Genomic DNA, 14,865 nt, shown 5'->3' on the forward strand with positions numbered 1-14,865 from the left:
GTCAACAACCTCGGTACTCTTGCACACTGGTATCAACACATGTCAACAACCTCGGTACTCTTGCACACTGGTATCAACACATGTCAACAACCTCGGTACTCTTGCACACTGGTATCAACACATGTCAACAACCTCGGTACTCTTGCACACTGGTATCAACACATGTCAACAACCTCGGTACTCTTGCACACTGGTATCAACACATGTCAACAACCTCGGTACTCTTGCACACTGGTATCAACACATGTCAACAACCTCGGTACTCTTGCACACTGGTATCAACACATGTCAACAACCTCGGTACTCTTGCACACTGCTATCAACACATGTCAACAACCTCGGTACTCTTGCACACTGGTATCAACACATGTCAACAACCTCGGTACTCTTGCACACTGGTATCAACACATGTCAACAACCTCGGTACTCTTGCACACTAGTATCAACACATGTCAACAACCTCGGTACTCTTGCACACTGGTATCAACACATGTCAACAACCTCGGTACTCTTGCACACTGGTATCAACACATGTCAACAACCTCGGTACTCTTGCACACTGGTATCAACACATGTCAACAACCTCGGTACTCTTGCACACTGGTATCAACACATGTCAACAACCTCGGTACTCTTGCACACTGGTATCAACACATGTCAACAACCTCGGTACTCTTGCACACTGGTATCAACACATGTCAACAACCATGAAAGGTGGGGGGCGAGGGGTGGAGTGTCTCAGAGCACTTGGGGGAAATATGTCTGCCAAGAGTCCATGGGGGTCCAGCAGGAAAGCTTCTTGTCCACCGTGTGGAGACACAATGGTCTGGATGACCCAAGCATGTCATCTTGTCCACTGTGTGGAGACACAATGGTCTGGATGACCTAAGCATCTTGTCCACTGTGTGGAGACACAATGGTCTGGATGACCTAAGCATCTTGTCCACTGTGTGGAGACACAATGGTCTGGATGACCCGGGCATCTTGTCCACTGTGTGGAGACACAATGGTCTGGATGACCAGGGCATGTCTTCTTGTCCACTGTGTGGAGACACAATGGTCTGGATAATCCGGGCATGTCTTCTTGTCCACCATGTGGAGACACAATGGTCTGGATGACCCGGGCATGTCTTCTTGTCCACTGTGTGGAGACACAATGGTCTGGATGACCTAAGCATCTTGTCCACTGTGTGGAGACACAATGGTCTGGATGACCCGGGCATCTTGTCCACTGTGTGGAGACACAATGGTCTGGATGACCCGGGCATGTCTTCTTGTCCACTGTGTGGAGACACAATGGTCTGGATGACCCGGGCATGTCTTCTTGTCCACCGTGTGGAGACACAATGGTCTGGATGACCTAAGCATCTTGTCCACTGTGTGGAGACACAATGGTCTGGATGACCCGGGCATGTCTTCTTGTCCACTGTGTGGAGACACAATGGTCTGGATGACCAGGGCATGTCTTCTTGTCCACTGTGTGGAGACACAATGGTCTGGATGACCCGGGCATGTCTTCTTGTCCACTGTGTGGAGACACAATGGTCTGGATGACCCGGGCATCTTGTCCACTGTGTGGAGACACAATGGTCTGGATGACCCGGGCATGTCTTCTTGTCCACTGTGTGGAGACACAATGGTCTGGATGACCCGGGCATGTCTTCTTGTCCACTGTGTGGAGACACAATGGTCTGGATGACCCGGGCATGTCTTCTTGTCCACTGTGTGGAGACACAATGGTCTGGATGACCCGGGCATGTCTTCTTGTCCACTGTGAGGAGACGCCGCTTGATGACTCCCACAGCTGACATGTTGCAGAGCTCCGTGTGTTTGCCGAGACAAATTTAAGACAAGACCGATCAGGAGAGGAAGGAGACGTGTCCGTCCTTGTTAAGAGAAGACAGAAGAAAGCTTCTAGAATATTCATGCAGTCTTTCTCAAGTCCTGCTTGGAAATGAAATCATCTTCTGCACTTTTGGCAGAGAAGATGGAGGAAAACATCACTTTCTTCATACAAAAGTCTCCAATTTACAAGCTACACATTCTTCTTCCTGTTCTTGTTGTTGTTGTTGTTGTTGTTGTTGTTTTTGTTGTTGTTGTTGTTGTTGTTGTGTTTGATGGGAAGTGGAAATCACGCTCACAAAAACTCATCAGTGGTGAAAAGTGCACACAAGCTTGATTTTTATTTTGTGTTGTTGCTTTGTTCTGTTGTGCACTTGTGTTGTAATGTTCTTTGTGTTGTTGTGTTCTTGCATTGCTGTGCAAATGTTTTGTTGCATTTTTGTGTCGTTGAGCTGTTGTGTCATTGCATTTTGTTGTTGTGTTGTTGCATTGTTGTGCAGTTGCTTTGTTGCATTATTGTGTTGTTGCATTTTTCTTGTTGTGTTGGTGAATGTTGTGTTGTTGTGTTGTTGCATTATTGTGTTGTCATGTTGTAGTATTTTGTGCCATTGTAACGTCATTATGGTGTTGTGTTGTTGCATGTTTGTGCTGTTGCACTTTTGTGCTGTTTTGTTGTTATGTTGTTGAGCTGTTATGTTGTTGCGTTGTTGTGCTGTTTTGTTCTTGTGTTGTTATGCTGTCGTGTTGTTGCATTGTTGTGTTCTAATGTTGCTGTGTTGTTGTGCTGTTTTCTTGTTGCATTGTTGTGTTACCATGTTTTTGCATTTTTGTGCTGTTGTATTGTCATGTTATTGTGTTGTTGCATTGGTGTGTTGTTACGTTGTTGTATTGTTTTGTTGTCACATTATTGTGTTGTGCTGCCGTTGCATTGTTGTTATGTTGTTCTGATGTTGTGTTGTTGCATATTTGTGCTGTTTTTTTGTTGTGTTCTTGCATTGTTGTGCTGTTGGGTTCTTCTGTTGTTGTGCTGTTGTATTCTTGCATTGTTGTGTTTTCACATTGTTGTGTTGTTGCATTGTTGTGCTGTTGCCTTGTTGTGTTGTACTGTTATCATGCTGTTGTATTGTTGTTGCCATGTTGTTGCATTGTTGTGCTGTTTTTGTTGTAACGTTATTGTGTTGTTGCATCGTTGTGTGGTCACGTTGTTGTGTTGTTGCATTGATGTGTTGTCATGTTGTTGTATTGTTTTGTTGTCACATTATTGTATTGTTGTGCTGTTACATTGTTGTGTTGTCACGCTGTTGAATTGTTGTGTTGTCAAATGTGTCGTTGTTGCTTATAGGAGTTTGTGTGTCATCCCCTCCGCGTGAACAAATGATGTTGTGTTGCTGGACGCACACAAATGTGTGGACAGCATGAAAGTGTTGTGAGCGGGGAAGTGAGCGCAGAGTTGATTGTTGAGAAGAGTGTGGAAGTTATGTTGGTGTGTGTCGGCCTGGCTGAAAGACTTGTGTTGTTGTTGTTGTTGTTGTTGTTGTTGCAGACACACACGCCAGGAATGTCTTCTTCTTCTTCTTGTCGTTGTTGTTGTTGTTGTTGTTGTTGTGACAGAATCAGCACACGCTGTCATATGAACTCTTGTGTTTCTTCTTCTTCTTGCTCATGTTGTGCGTCAGACAGCTGCTACGTGCGCGTCTTCATCAGCGACATCAACGACAACAAGCCCGCCTTCCCTCACGCCGCCTACCTGGTGGACTTGCAGGAGGACGCCGACCTCGGCTTCAACATCATCACCGTCACCGCCAACGATGGCGATGAAGGTCACTCGTGTGTGTGTGCGTGTGTCTGTCTGTGTGTCTGTGTGCGTGTGTGTCTGTCTGTGTGTGCGCGTGTGTGTGTGTGTCTGTGTGTGTGCGTGTGTGTGTGTGTGTGTGTGTGTGTGTGTCTGTGTGTGTGCGTGTGTGTGTGTGTGCGTGTGTCTGTCTGTGTTTCTGTGTGCGTGTGTGTCTGTCTGTGTGTGTGCGTGTGTGTGTGTGTGTGCGTGTGTGCGTGTGTGTGTGTGTGTGTGTGTGTGTGTGTGTGTTTCTGTGTGTGTGTCTGTGTCTGTGTGTCTGTGTGTGTGTGTGTGTGTGTGTCTGTGTGTCTGTGTGTGTGTGTTTGTGTCTGTGTGTTAATGAGTGTGTGTCTCTGTCCACAACACCTGTGTGTGTGTGTGTCCTCAACACCTGTGTGTGTGTGTGTGTGTGTGTGTGTGTGTGTGTGTGTGTGTGTGTGTCTGTGTGTCAATGTGTGTGTGTGTGTGTGTGTGTCCACAACACCTGTGTGTGAGTGTTCGCAACACCTGTGTGCATGTGTGTGCACGTGCCTGTATCCACAACGTGGACAACACACGCTGGTGTGTGTGTGTGTTGACATTGTCCACCATGTGTGTGTGTGTGTTTGATTGTGCTTTTTGTTTAATTCCAAGTCTTTCACAGCCACATGAACCAGGTCTTGGCCGCTAGCTAGCTGCCTGTGGCTAAGTGACCTAGCTTACATAAATATACATTTACACATAATACGGTACATATATATATGTACAGTAGAGAGAGAGAGAGAGCAAGCGAGCATAATACGACACCACCATGTTTGACGGTAGGCCTGGTGTTCCTGGGATTACAAAACATGACATCAAAGTTGCATCACAAGTGAAGCACTTTGAAAGTGAAAGTGAAAGTACTATTAGCGTGCGGCCAACAAGTCCCTCACAGTCTGCACTTGCTGAAGTCCAACTTGTAGTTCTGCGGTGTGAAATAGTCCAGTGGCACCAAATAGTCCAGTGGCACCAAATAGTCCAGTGGCACCAAATAGTCCAGCGGCACCAAATAGTCCAGTGGCACCAAATAGTCCAGTGGCACCAAATAGTCCAGCGGCACCAAATAGTCCAGTGGCACCAAATAGTCCAGTGGCACCAAATAGTCCAGCGGCACCAAATAGTCCAGTGGCACCAAATAGTCCAGTGGCACCAAATAGTCCAGTGGCACCAAATAGTCCAGCGGCACCAAATAGTCCAGTGGCACCAAATAGTCCAGCGGCACCAAATAGTCCAGTGGCACCAAGCTAACTGCTGACCTTTCCCATCCAGCCGTGTGTAATAAAGTCCTCATTAAGTGTGCAGACTTGAAGGGACGTGCTGGGTGAGTGCACACCTTTACACCTGGCTGCTGGCGCCGCAGGCAAATGTCAGCCCAGGAAATAAAAGACAAGAAGGTGATTACTGGAGTAGAGCTGGCTTGCTGGACTCCTTCAAAGATCTGAGATGTGATCAAATATCTCTTTTTTATCTTTCACACGTCCAGCTGCCCTTCAAGCACTTTACACACAAATGTTGTGGCCGCCTGACCACTAACTCTTCTGTGCTTCCTCAACAAAATTGATTCCTTCTCCCGACTGTCTTGGAAGTCCACACACACACCTGTCTCACATCCACCTGTCTCACATCTATATACTGTATATATATATATATATGTAGGTGTGGGACAAATCCCAAGACTACTTCATCTCTACAGAAGTGTTTCATGAGGGGTTCCCTCAATCATCAGGAGATTTAATGGAAGCATTCACATGCAATGGTTTATATAGGGCACAGAGTGGGGGGGTACAGGCAGGTGTAGGGTGTGGTGATTGGCTCATGTGTTACCTAGGAGGTGTTTCCGTCTGTGGCGGCATGTTGAAATGATTTCACTGCGCTTGTTGAGGGATGACAGGTCTGGATGATATATAATAAACAGTACCCCCCCACTCTGTGCCCTATATAAACCATTGTATGTGAATGCTTCCATTAAAATCTCCTGATGATTGAGGGAACCCCTCATGAAACACTTCTGTAGAGATGAAGTAGTCTTGGGATTTTTTTCCCACACATACATATTACGGTATCCAGCACTATTCTCTGGATAATCCAATCACGACATATATATATATATATATATATATATATATATATATATATATATATATATATATATACCGTATTTCCTTGAATTGCCGCCGGCTATAAAGTATGCACCCAGACTTCCCTCTCCCCAGCCACTTTGTCTAGCTCTTCTCGGGGGATCCCGAGGCGTTCCCAGGCCAGCCGGGAGACATAGTCTTCCCAACGTGTCCTGGGTCTTCCCCGTGGCCTCCTACCGGTTGGACGTGCCCTAAACACCTCCCTCGGGAGGCGTTCGGGTGGCATCCTGACCAGATGCCTGAACCACCTCATCTGGCTCCTCTCCATGTGGAGGAGCAGCGGCTTTACTTTGAGTTCCTCCCGGATGGCAGAGCTTCTCACCCTATCTCTAAGGGAGAGACCCAAACTCATTTGGGCCGCTTGTACCCGTGATCTTATCCTTTCGGTCATGACCCAAAGCTCATGACCATAGGTGAGGATGGGAACGTAGATCGACCGGTAAATTAAGAGCTTTGCCTTCCGGCTCAGCTCCTTCTTCACCACAACGGATCGATACAACGTCCGCATTACTGAAGACGCCGCACCGATCCGCCTGTCGATCTCACGATCCACTCTTCCCTCACTTGTGAACAAGACTGCGAGGTACTTGAACTCCTCCACTTGGGGCAGGGTCTCCTCCCCAACCCGGAGATGGCATTCCACCCTTTTCCGGGCGAGAACCATGGACTCGGACTTGGAGGTGTTGATTCTCATCCCGGTCGCTTCACACTCGGCTGCGAATGGACTGGGAGTTGATGAGTTGAAATGGTTGGTGTTGGAATTGTTCAAATCGGTTGAGAAATGTCGAAGTAGTAACATCTTGAATTGAGAAATTGAATTACGGAATTTGTGGTAAACCGGGACTTTTTCCCGTTCAAAAAACAACTTAGTTTCTGTCCTGATTAAAAGGAATGTTTGGACGGTGGAACACTTGAAACACGTTGAAAACTGTGGAAGGATTAGTTGCCAGAAAAAAGGGTGGAAATAGGGCTTTGGAAAACCAGGAGTTCTGGAAAATCCTGGAATTTTCTTGAACTTGGAAAAAGAGCAGTTTAATTTCCCAAGATGAGTGGAAAATGTTGACGGTGGAAAGGTTTGAATCGGTTGAAAAATGAGGAAATGGTGGAAGTTTGAAAAATGGCCAATTCAATTTGAATGGGAAAAATGTCCCAGAAAACCTGGAATTCTGGGAAATCTGGGAGTTTGTGGAATTTTTCAAGGGAAAGCCTGCGATTCCTGAATAGGCTGAACAGTTTGAAGCTGGAACATGTTACGATCCACTGCCCGGATCAGGTTCTGTTTGGTTTTGGGACTCCCTCAGTTCCTGTTTTTGTGCACCCCTGGGTTTGTTTTCTGTTTCTTTGGGTGCTCATTGTTTCCACCTGTCTCTGCTGTTGTTGTTTCCACCTGTCTCTGCTGTTGTTGTTTCCACCTGTCTCTGGTTTTGTTGTTTCCACCTGTCTCTGGTGTTGTTGTTTCCACCTGTCTCTGGTGTTGTTGTTTCCACCTGTCTCTGGTGTTGTTGTTTCCACCTGTCTCTGGTGTTGTTGTTTCCACCTGTCTCTGGTGTTGTTATTTCCACCTGTCTCTGATGTTGTTGTTTCCACCTGTCTCTGGTGTTGTTGTTTCCACCTGTCTCTGGTGTTGTTGTTTCCACCTGTCTCTGGTGTTGTTGTTTCCACCTGTCTCTGCTGTTGTTGTTTCCACCTGTCTCTGCTGTTGTTGTTTCCACCTGTCTCTGGTTTTGTTGTTTCCACCTGTCTCTGGTGTTGTTGTTTCCACCTGTCTCTGGTGTTGTTGTTTCCACCTGTCTCTGGTGTTGTTGTTTCCACCTGTCTCTGGTGTTGTTGTTTCCACCTGTCTCTGGTGTTGTTGTTTCCACCTGTCTCTGCTGTTGTTGTTTCCACCTGTTTCTGGTTTTGTTGTTTCCACCTGTCTCTGCTGTTGTTGTTGTTTCCACCTGTCTCTGGTGTTGTTGTTTCCACCTGTCTCTGATGTTGTTGTTTCCACCTGTCTCTGATGTTGTTGTTTCCACCTGTCTCTGGTGTTGTTGTTTCACCTGTCTCTGATTGGTGTTCGTGACGCTCACCTGTTTCCTGAGCACTAATCACAGAACTATGCATTCCAGCCTTTCCCGGTCAGTCAGTCTGACTTCCTAATTTGTTACCCGCCACAGTTGACAACTGTTAAATCCTGTTTGTGTATGCTAGCTCCCACGCTAGCCTATGATTTATCCCGATGAAACATTTCCTACCGCCACACTGTGTCTGGAGTCCGTCTGCATCTTGGGAGAACAGCCCAAGCATCACCGTGCGACCTGGTCGTCATAGTAACGGTTTGATTCAGGTGAAAAAATGTGGAAGGTAAAGCACGTGGAACTTTGGAGAAGAAGAGGACGAAGTAGGGGACAAACCTGCTTTGGAGCTTTGACACAATTCTGGAAGTGAGCGATACTGAAGAGGATGCGGACTTTGTGTCTTGCTGTGGCACATCCAGTCCTGCGTGTCGACCATCCAGTCCTGGGTGTCGACCATCCAGTCCTGTGTGTCGACCATCCAGTCCTGGGTGTCGACCATCCAGTCCTGTGTGTCGACCATCCAGTCCTGTGTGTCGACCATCCAGTCCTGTGTGTCGACCATCCAGTCCTGAGTGTCGACCATCCAGTCCTGCGTGTCGACCATCCAGTCCTGCGTGTCGACCATCCAGTCCTGGGTGTCGACCATCCAGTCCTGCGTGTCGACCATCCAGTCCTGCGTGTCAACCATCCAGTCCTGCGTGTCGACCATCCAGTCCTGTGTGTCGACCATCCAGTCCTGCGTGTCGACCATCCAGTCCTGGGTGTCGACCATCCAGTCCTGGGTGTCGACCATCCAGTCCTGGGTGACGACCATCCAGTCCTGCGTGTCGACCATCCAGTCCTGCGTGTCGACCATCCAGTCCTGGGTGTCGACCATCCAGTCCTGTGTGTCGACCATCCAGTCCTGCGTGTCGACCATCCAGTCCTGGGTGTCGACCATCCAGTCCTGCGTGTCGACCATCCAGTCCTGTGTGTCGACCATCCAGTCCTGCGTGTCGACCATCCAGTCCTGCGTGTCGACCATCCAGTCCTGTGTGTCGACCATCCAGTCCTGTGTGTCGACCATCCAGTCCTGCGTGTCGACCATCCAGTCCTGCGTGTCGACCATCCAGTCCTGCGTGTCGACCATCCAGTCCTGGGTGTCGACCATCCAGTCCTGTGTGTCGACCATCCAGTCCTGGGTGTCGACCATCCAGTCCTGTGTGTCGACCATCCAGTCCTGTGTGTCGACCATCCAGTCCTGTGTGTCGACCATCCAGTCCTGCGTGTCGACCATCCAGTCCTGCGTGTCGACCATCCAGTCCTGCGTGTCGACCATCCAGTCCTGCGTGTCGACCATCCAGTCCTGCGTGTCGACCATCCAGTCCTGCGTGTCGACCATCCAGTCCTGGGTGTCGACCATCCACTCCTGGGTGTCGACCATCCAGTCCTGGGTGTCGACCATCCAGTCCTGCGTGTCGACCATCCAGTCCTGCGTGTCAACCATCCAGTCCTGCGTGTCGACCATCCAGTCCTGGGTGTCGACCATCCAGTCCTGGGTGTCGACCATCCAGTCCTGGGTGTCGACCATCCAGTCCTGCGTGTCGACCATCCAGTCCTGCGTGTCGACCATCCAGTCCTGGGTGTCGACCATCCAGTCCTGTGTGTCGACCATCCAGTCCTGCGTGTCGACCATCCAGTCCTGGGTGTCGACCATCCAGTCCTGCGTGTCGACCATCCAGTCCTGTGTGTCGACCATCCAGTCCTGCGTGTCGACCATCCAGTCCTGCGTGTCGACCATCCAGTCCTGTGTGTCGACCATCCAGTCCTGTGTGTCGACCATCCAGTCCTGCGTGTCGACCATCCAGTCCTGCGTGTCGACCATCCAGTCCCGGGTGTCGACCATCCAGTCCCGCGTGTCGACCATCCAGTCCTGCGTGTCGACCATCCAGTCCTGCGTGTCGACCATCCAGTCCTGCGTGTCGACCATCCAGTCCTGTGTGTCGACCATCCAGTCCTGTGTGTCGACCATCCAGTCCTGCGTGTCAACCATCCAGTCCTGGGTGTCGACCATCCAGTCCTGCGTGTCGACCATCCAGTCCTGCGTGTCGACCATCCAGTCCTGCGTGTCGACCATCCAGTCCTGCGTGTCGACCATCCAGTCCTGTGTGTCGACCATCCAGTCCTGCGTGTCGACCATCCAGTCCTGCGTGTCGACCATCCAGTCCTGCGTGTCAACCATCCAGTCCTGCGTGTCGACCATCCAGTCCTGTGTGTCGACCATCCAGTCCTGCGTGTCGACCATCCAGTCCTGGGTGTCGACCATCCAGTCCTGGGTGTCGACCATCCAGTCCTGGGTGTCGACCATCCAGTCCTGCGTGTCGACCATCCAGTCCTGCGTGTCGACCATCCAGTCCTGGGTGTCGACCATCCAGTCCTGTGTGTCGACCATCCAGTCCTGCGTGTCGACCATCCAGTCCTGGGTGTCGACCATCCAGTCCTGCGTGTCGACCATCCAGTCCTGTGTGTCGACCATCCAGTCCTGCGTGTCGACCATCCAGTCCTGCGTGTCGACCATCCAGTCCTGTGTGTCGACCATCCAGTCCTGTGTGTCGACCATCCAGTCCTGCGTGTCGACCATCCAGTCCTGCGTGTCGACCATCCAGTCCTGGGTGTCGACCATCCAGTCCCGCGTGTCGACCATCCAGTCCTGCGTGTCGACCATCCAGTCCTGCGTGTCGACCATCCAGTCCTGTGTGTCGACCATCCAGTCCTGTGTGTCGACCATCCAGTCCTGCGTGTCAACCATCCAGTCCTGGGTGTCGACCATCCAGTCCTGCGTGTCGACCATCCAGTCCTGTGTGTCGACCATCCAGTCCTGCGTGTCGACCATCCAGTCCTGCGTGTCGACCATCCAGTCCTGCGTGTCGACCATCCAGTCCTGGGTGTCGACCATCCAGTCCTGCGTGTCGACCATCCAGTCCTGCGTGTCGACCATCCAGTCCTGCGTGTCAACCATCCAGTCCTGCGTGTCGACCATCCAGTCCTGTGTGTCGACCATCCAGTCCTGCGTGTCGACCATCCAGTCCTGGGTGTCGACCATCCAGTCCTGGGTGTCGACCATCCAGTCCTGGGTGTCGACCATCCAGTCCTGCGTGTCGACCATCCAGTCCTGCGTGTCGACCATCCAGTCCTGGGTGTCGACCATCCAGTCCTGTGTGTCGACCATCCAGTCCTGCGTGTCGACCATCCAGTCCTGGGTGTCGACCATCCAGTCCTGCGTGTCGACCATCCAGTCCTGTGTGTCGACCATCCAGTCCTGCGTGTCGACCATCCAGTCCTGCGTGTCGACCATCCAGTCCTGTGTGTCGACCATCCAGTCCTGTGTGTCGACCATCCAGTCCTGCGTGTCGACCATCCAGTCCTGCGTGTCGACCATCCAGTCCTGGGTGTCGACCATCCAGTCCCGCGTGTCGACCATCCAGTCCTGCGTGTCGACCATCCAGTCCTGCGTGTCGACCATCCAGTCCTGTGTGTCGACCATCCAGTCCTGTGTGTCGACCATCCAGTCCTGCGTGTCAACCATCCAGTCCTGGGTGTCGACCATCCAGTCCTGCGTGTCGACCATCCAGTCCTGTGTGTCGACCATCCAGTCCTGCGTGTCGACCATCCAGTCCTGTGTGTCGACCATCCAGTCCTGCGTGTCGACCATCCAGTCCTGGGTGTCGACCATCCAGTCCTGCGTGTCGACCATCCAGTCCTGCGTGTCAACCATCCAGTCCTGCGTGTCGACCATCCAGTCCTGTGTGTCGACCATCCAGTCCTGCGTGTCGACCATCCAGTCCTGGGTGTCGACCATCCAGTCCTGGGTGTCGACCATCCAGTCCTGGGTGTCGACCATCCAGTCCTGCGTGTCGACCATCCAGTCCTGCGTGTCGACCATCCAGTCCTGGGTGTCGACCATCCAGTCCTGTGTGTCGACCATCCAGTCCTGCGTGTCGACCATCCAGTCCTGGGTGTCGACCATCCAGTCCTGCGTGTCGACCATCCAGTCCTGTGTGTCGACCATCCAGTCCTGCGTGTCGACCATCCAGTCCTGCGTGTCGACCATCCAGTCCTGTGTGTCGACCATCCAGTCCTGTGTGTCGACCATCCAGTCCTGCGTGTCGACCATCCAGTCCTGCGTGTCGACCATCCAGTCCTGGGTGTTGACCATCCAGTCCCGCGTGTCGACCATCCAGTCCTGCGTGTCGACCATCCAGTCCTGCGTGTCGACCATCCAGTCCTGTGTGTCGACCATCCAGTCCTGCGTGTCGACCATCCAGTCCTGCGTGTCAACCATCCAGTCCTGGGTGTCGACCATCCAGTCCTGCGTGTCGACCATCCAGTCCTGTGTGTCGACCATCCAGTCCTGCGTGTCGACCATCCAGTCCTGCGTGTCGACCATCCAGTCCTGCGTGTCGACCATCCAGTCCTGTGTGTCGACCATCCAGTCCTGCGTGTCGACCATCCAGTCCTGGGTGTCGACCATCCAGTCCTGCGTGTCGACCATCCAGTCCTGTGTGTCGACCATCCAGTCCTGCGTGTCGACCATCCAGTCCTGCGTGTCGACCATCCAGTCCTGTGTGTCGACCATCCAGTCCTGTGTGTCGACCATCCAGTCCTGCGTGTCGACCATCCAGTCCTGGGTGTCGACCATCCAGTCCTGCGTGTCGACCATCCAGTCCTGCGTGTCGACCATCCAGTCCTGCGTGTCGACCATCCAGTCCTGTGTGTCGACCATCCAGTCCTGTGTGTCGACCATCCAGTCCTGCGTGTCGACCATCCAGTCCTGCGTGTCGACCATCCAGTCCTGCGTGTCGACCATCCAGTCCTGCGTGTCGACCATCCAGTCCTGCGTGTCGACCATCCAGTCCTGCGTGTCGACCATCCAGTCCTGGGTGTCGACCATCCAGTCCTGCGTGTCGACCATCCAGTCCTGCGTGTCGACCATCCAGTCCTGGGTGTCGACCATCCAGTCCTGCGTGTCGACCATCCAGTCCTGCGTGTCGACCATCCAGTCCTGCGTGTCGACCATCCAGTCCTGCGTGTCGACCATCCAGTCCTGCGTGTCGACCATCCAGTCCTGGGTGTCGACCATCCAGTCCTGCGTGTCGACCATCCAGTCCTGCGTGTCGACCATCCAGTCCTGCGTGTCGACCATCCAGTCCTGCGTGTCGACCATCCAGTCCTGCGTGTCCACAATAAGAACAAGAACTTCTTTCTGGTTTGACTCAGCCATGCTTGGACTGTGCTTGGAGTGTCGGTCACTTCCTGCGGCAGGCGGTTGAAGTCCTAAAACCCCAAAGGGCAAACAAGGCAGTTTTGAAATCAAGTTTTGAGATCAAGTCCTGCGAACCCCTTTGAAAGAGCGAGTGCAGAAAAGTTGTCCACAAATGTGGACAGAGCATAAGCATCTTTGATCGTCTGCAGATTTAGTTTACGATATTCAAGTCAGAGAAGAACAACCCCATTCTTCTTCTGGACCACAAATGGAGAGGAAAATATGGTGAGTCCGACTCAAGTACAACTACGGAATCAAGAAGCCCTCCCTTACAGGATCACCACAGGGGGGATTGATCACGGGCATCCAAGTCCTCACCATCCTGTACTGTGGCAGAAGCTGAAAGAAGAATTTGGAGAGGGGCTGAAGGCAAAGTCGCTGCCGACCACAGTTTCCATGCCACAGTTCTTGAGTCTTGAGTCTGAGTCTGAGGAACAGCAGCCATCCTCCACAGTCACTTCAGGATCTCAAGCAAATGGCAGAGTTGAAGAGGTCCTCAAAATAGTAAAACACCAATTGAGTCCACATTTGAAGACAAAAGGAGCAAATGATGATGATGATGATGTCGCTGTAGAGGAAGCAAAGGGAGACATATTGGCAGGTGTGACTTCCTGCATCAGCAGGTGTTGCACCTTCCTCCAGTAAATGTTGTGTAGACCAGCAGGAACCCCGACCTCTGGACGGTCAGTCAGCAGGACTAAACCCCAGGGTGTCGCTCTCAAGAAATAAGTTCAATCCTCCTGAAGTACGAGGCTTGTTGTCCAAAATACCGATGAAGGTCTTCCACCCTCCCTTGGACTTGTTGTATTGTCTGGCAGGACCCCGAAGTGGACTCTGAATTGTGTCCTTCCCATATTGAGTTATTGCCAGCCGACCCCAGTTTTTGGGCACGTAAGTCACTAAACCCATCCTGCAGATCTTGCTGACACCTGCTGCTGGCTTGGTCCAAGGTCTGAGACTGAATACTTCTGCCACAGTGAGGACTTGGATGCCCGTGACCAATCCCCCCTGTGGTGATCCTGTAAGGGAGGGCTTCTTGATTCCGTAGTTGTACTTGAGTCGGACTCACCATGTTTTCCTCTCCATTTGTGGTCCAGAAGAAGAATGGGGTTGTTCTTCTCTGACTTGAATATCGTAAACTAAATCTGCAGACGATCAAAGATGCTTATGCTCTGTCCACATTTGTGGACAACTTTTCTGCACTCGCTCTTTCAAAGGGGTTCGCAGGACTTGATTTCAAAACTGCCTTGTTTGCCCTTTTGGGGTTTTAGGACTTCAACTGCCTGCCGCAGGAAGTGACCGACGCTCCAAGCACAGTCCAAGCGTGGCTGAGTCAAACCAGAAAGAAGTTCTTGTTCTTATTGTGGACTCCATCTGTTTCTTGGGCACCACCATCACCCAGGACCTCCAGTGGGGGCCCACCATATGTCAGGTTTTGTATCGCAGTGATATCATGTTCCCCTTGCTATGACAACATGTTTTGTATCGCAGTGATATCATGTTTCTCTAGACATAACATGTTATTTATCGCAGTGATATCATTTTCCTTTTGACATGACAACGTGTATTGTATCGCAGTATTATGTTTCTCTTGACATGACAGCAGTTTGTGTATCGCAGTGATATCATGTTCCTTTTGACATGACAACATTTATGTATCACAGTGATATC

At 51.2% G+C, this 14,865-nt stretch overlaps 1 protein-coding gene across 1 annotated transcript in view; it reads left to right on the forward strand.

The window, feature by feature from the left end:
• Positions 1–14,865, forward strand: part of LOC133553990 (neural-cadherin-like) — a 129,079-nt gene that overhangs the window by 31,897 nt on the left and 82,317 nt on the right. Inside the window, exon 10 of the mRNA XM_061902315.1 lies at positions 3,519–3,662. Within this exon, the coding sequence (XP_061758299.1) occupies positions 3,519–3,662 (144 nt within the window). The remainder of the gene's footprint in view (positions 1–3,518; positions 3,663–14,865) is intronic.

Source organism: Nerophis ophidion, linkage group LG06 (genome assembly GCF_033978795.1).
Source record: "Nerophis ophidion isolate RoL-2023_Sa linkage group LG06, RoL_Noph_v1.0, whole genome shotgun sequence".
NCBI classification, from domain to species: Eukaryota; Metazoa; Chordata; class Actinopteri; order Syngnathiformes; family Syngnathidae; genus Nerophis; species Nerophis ophidion.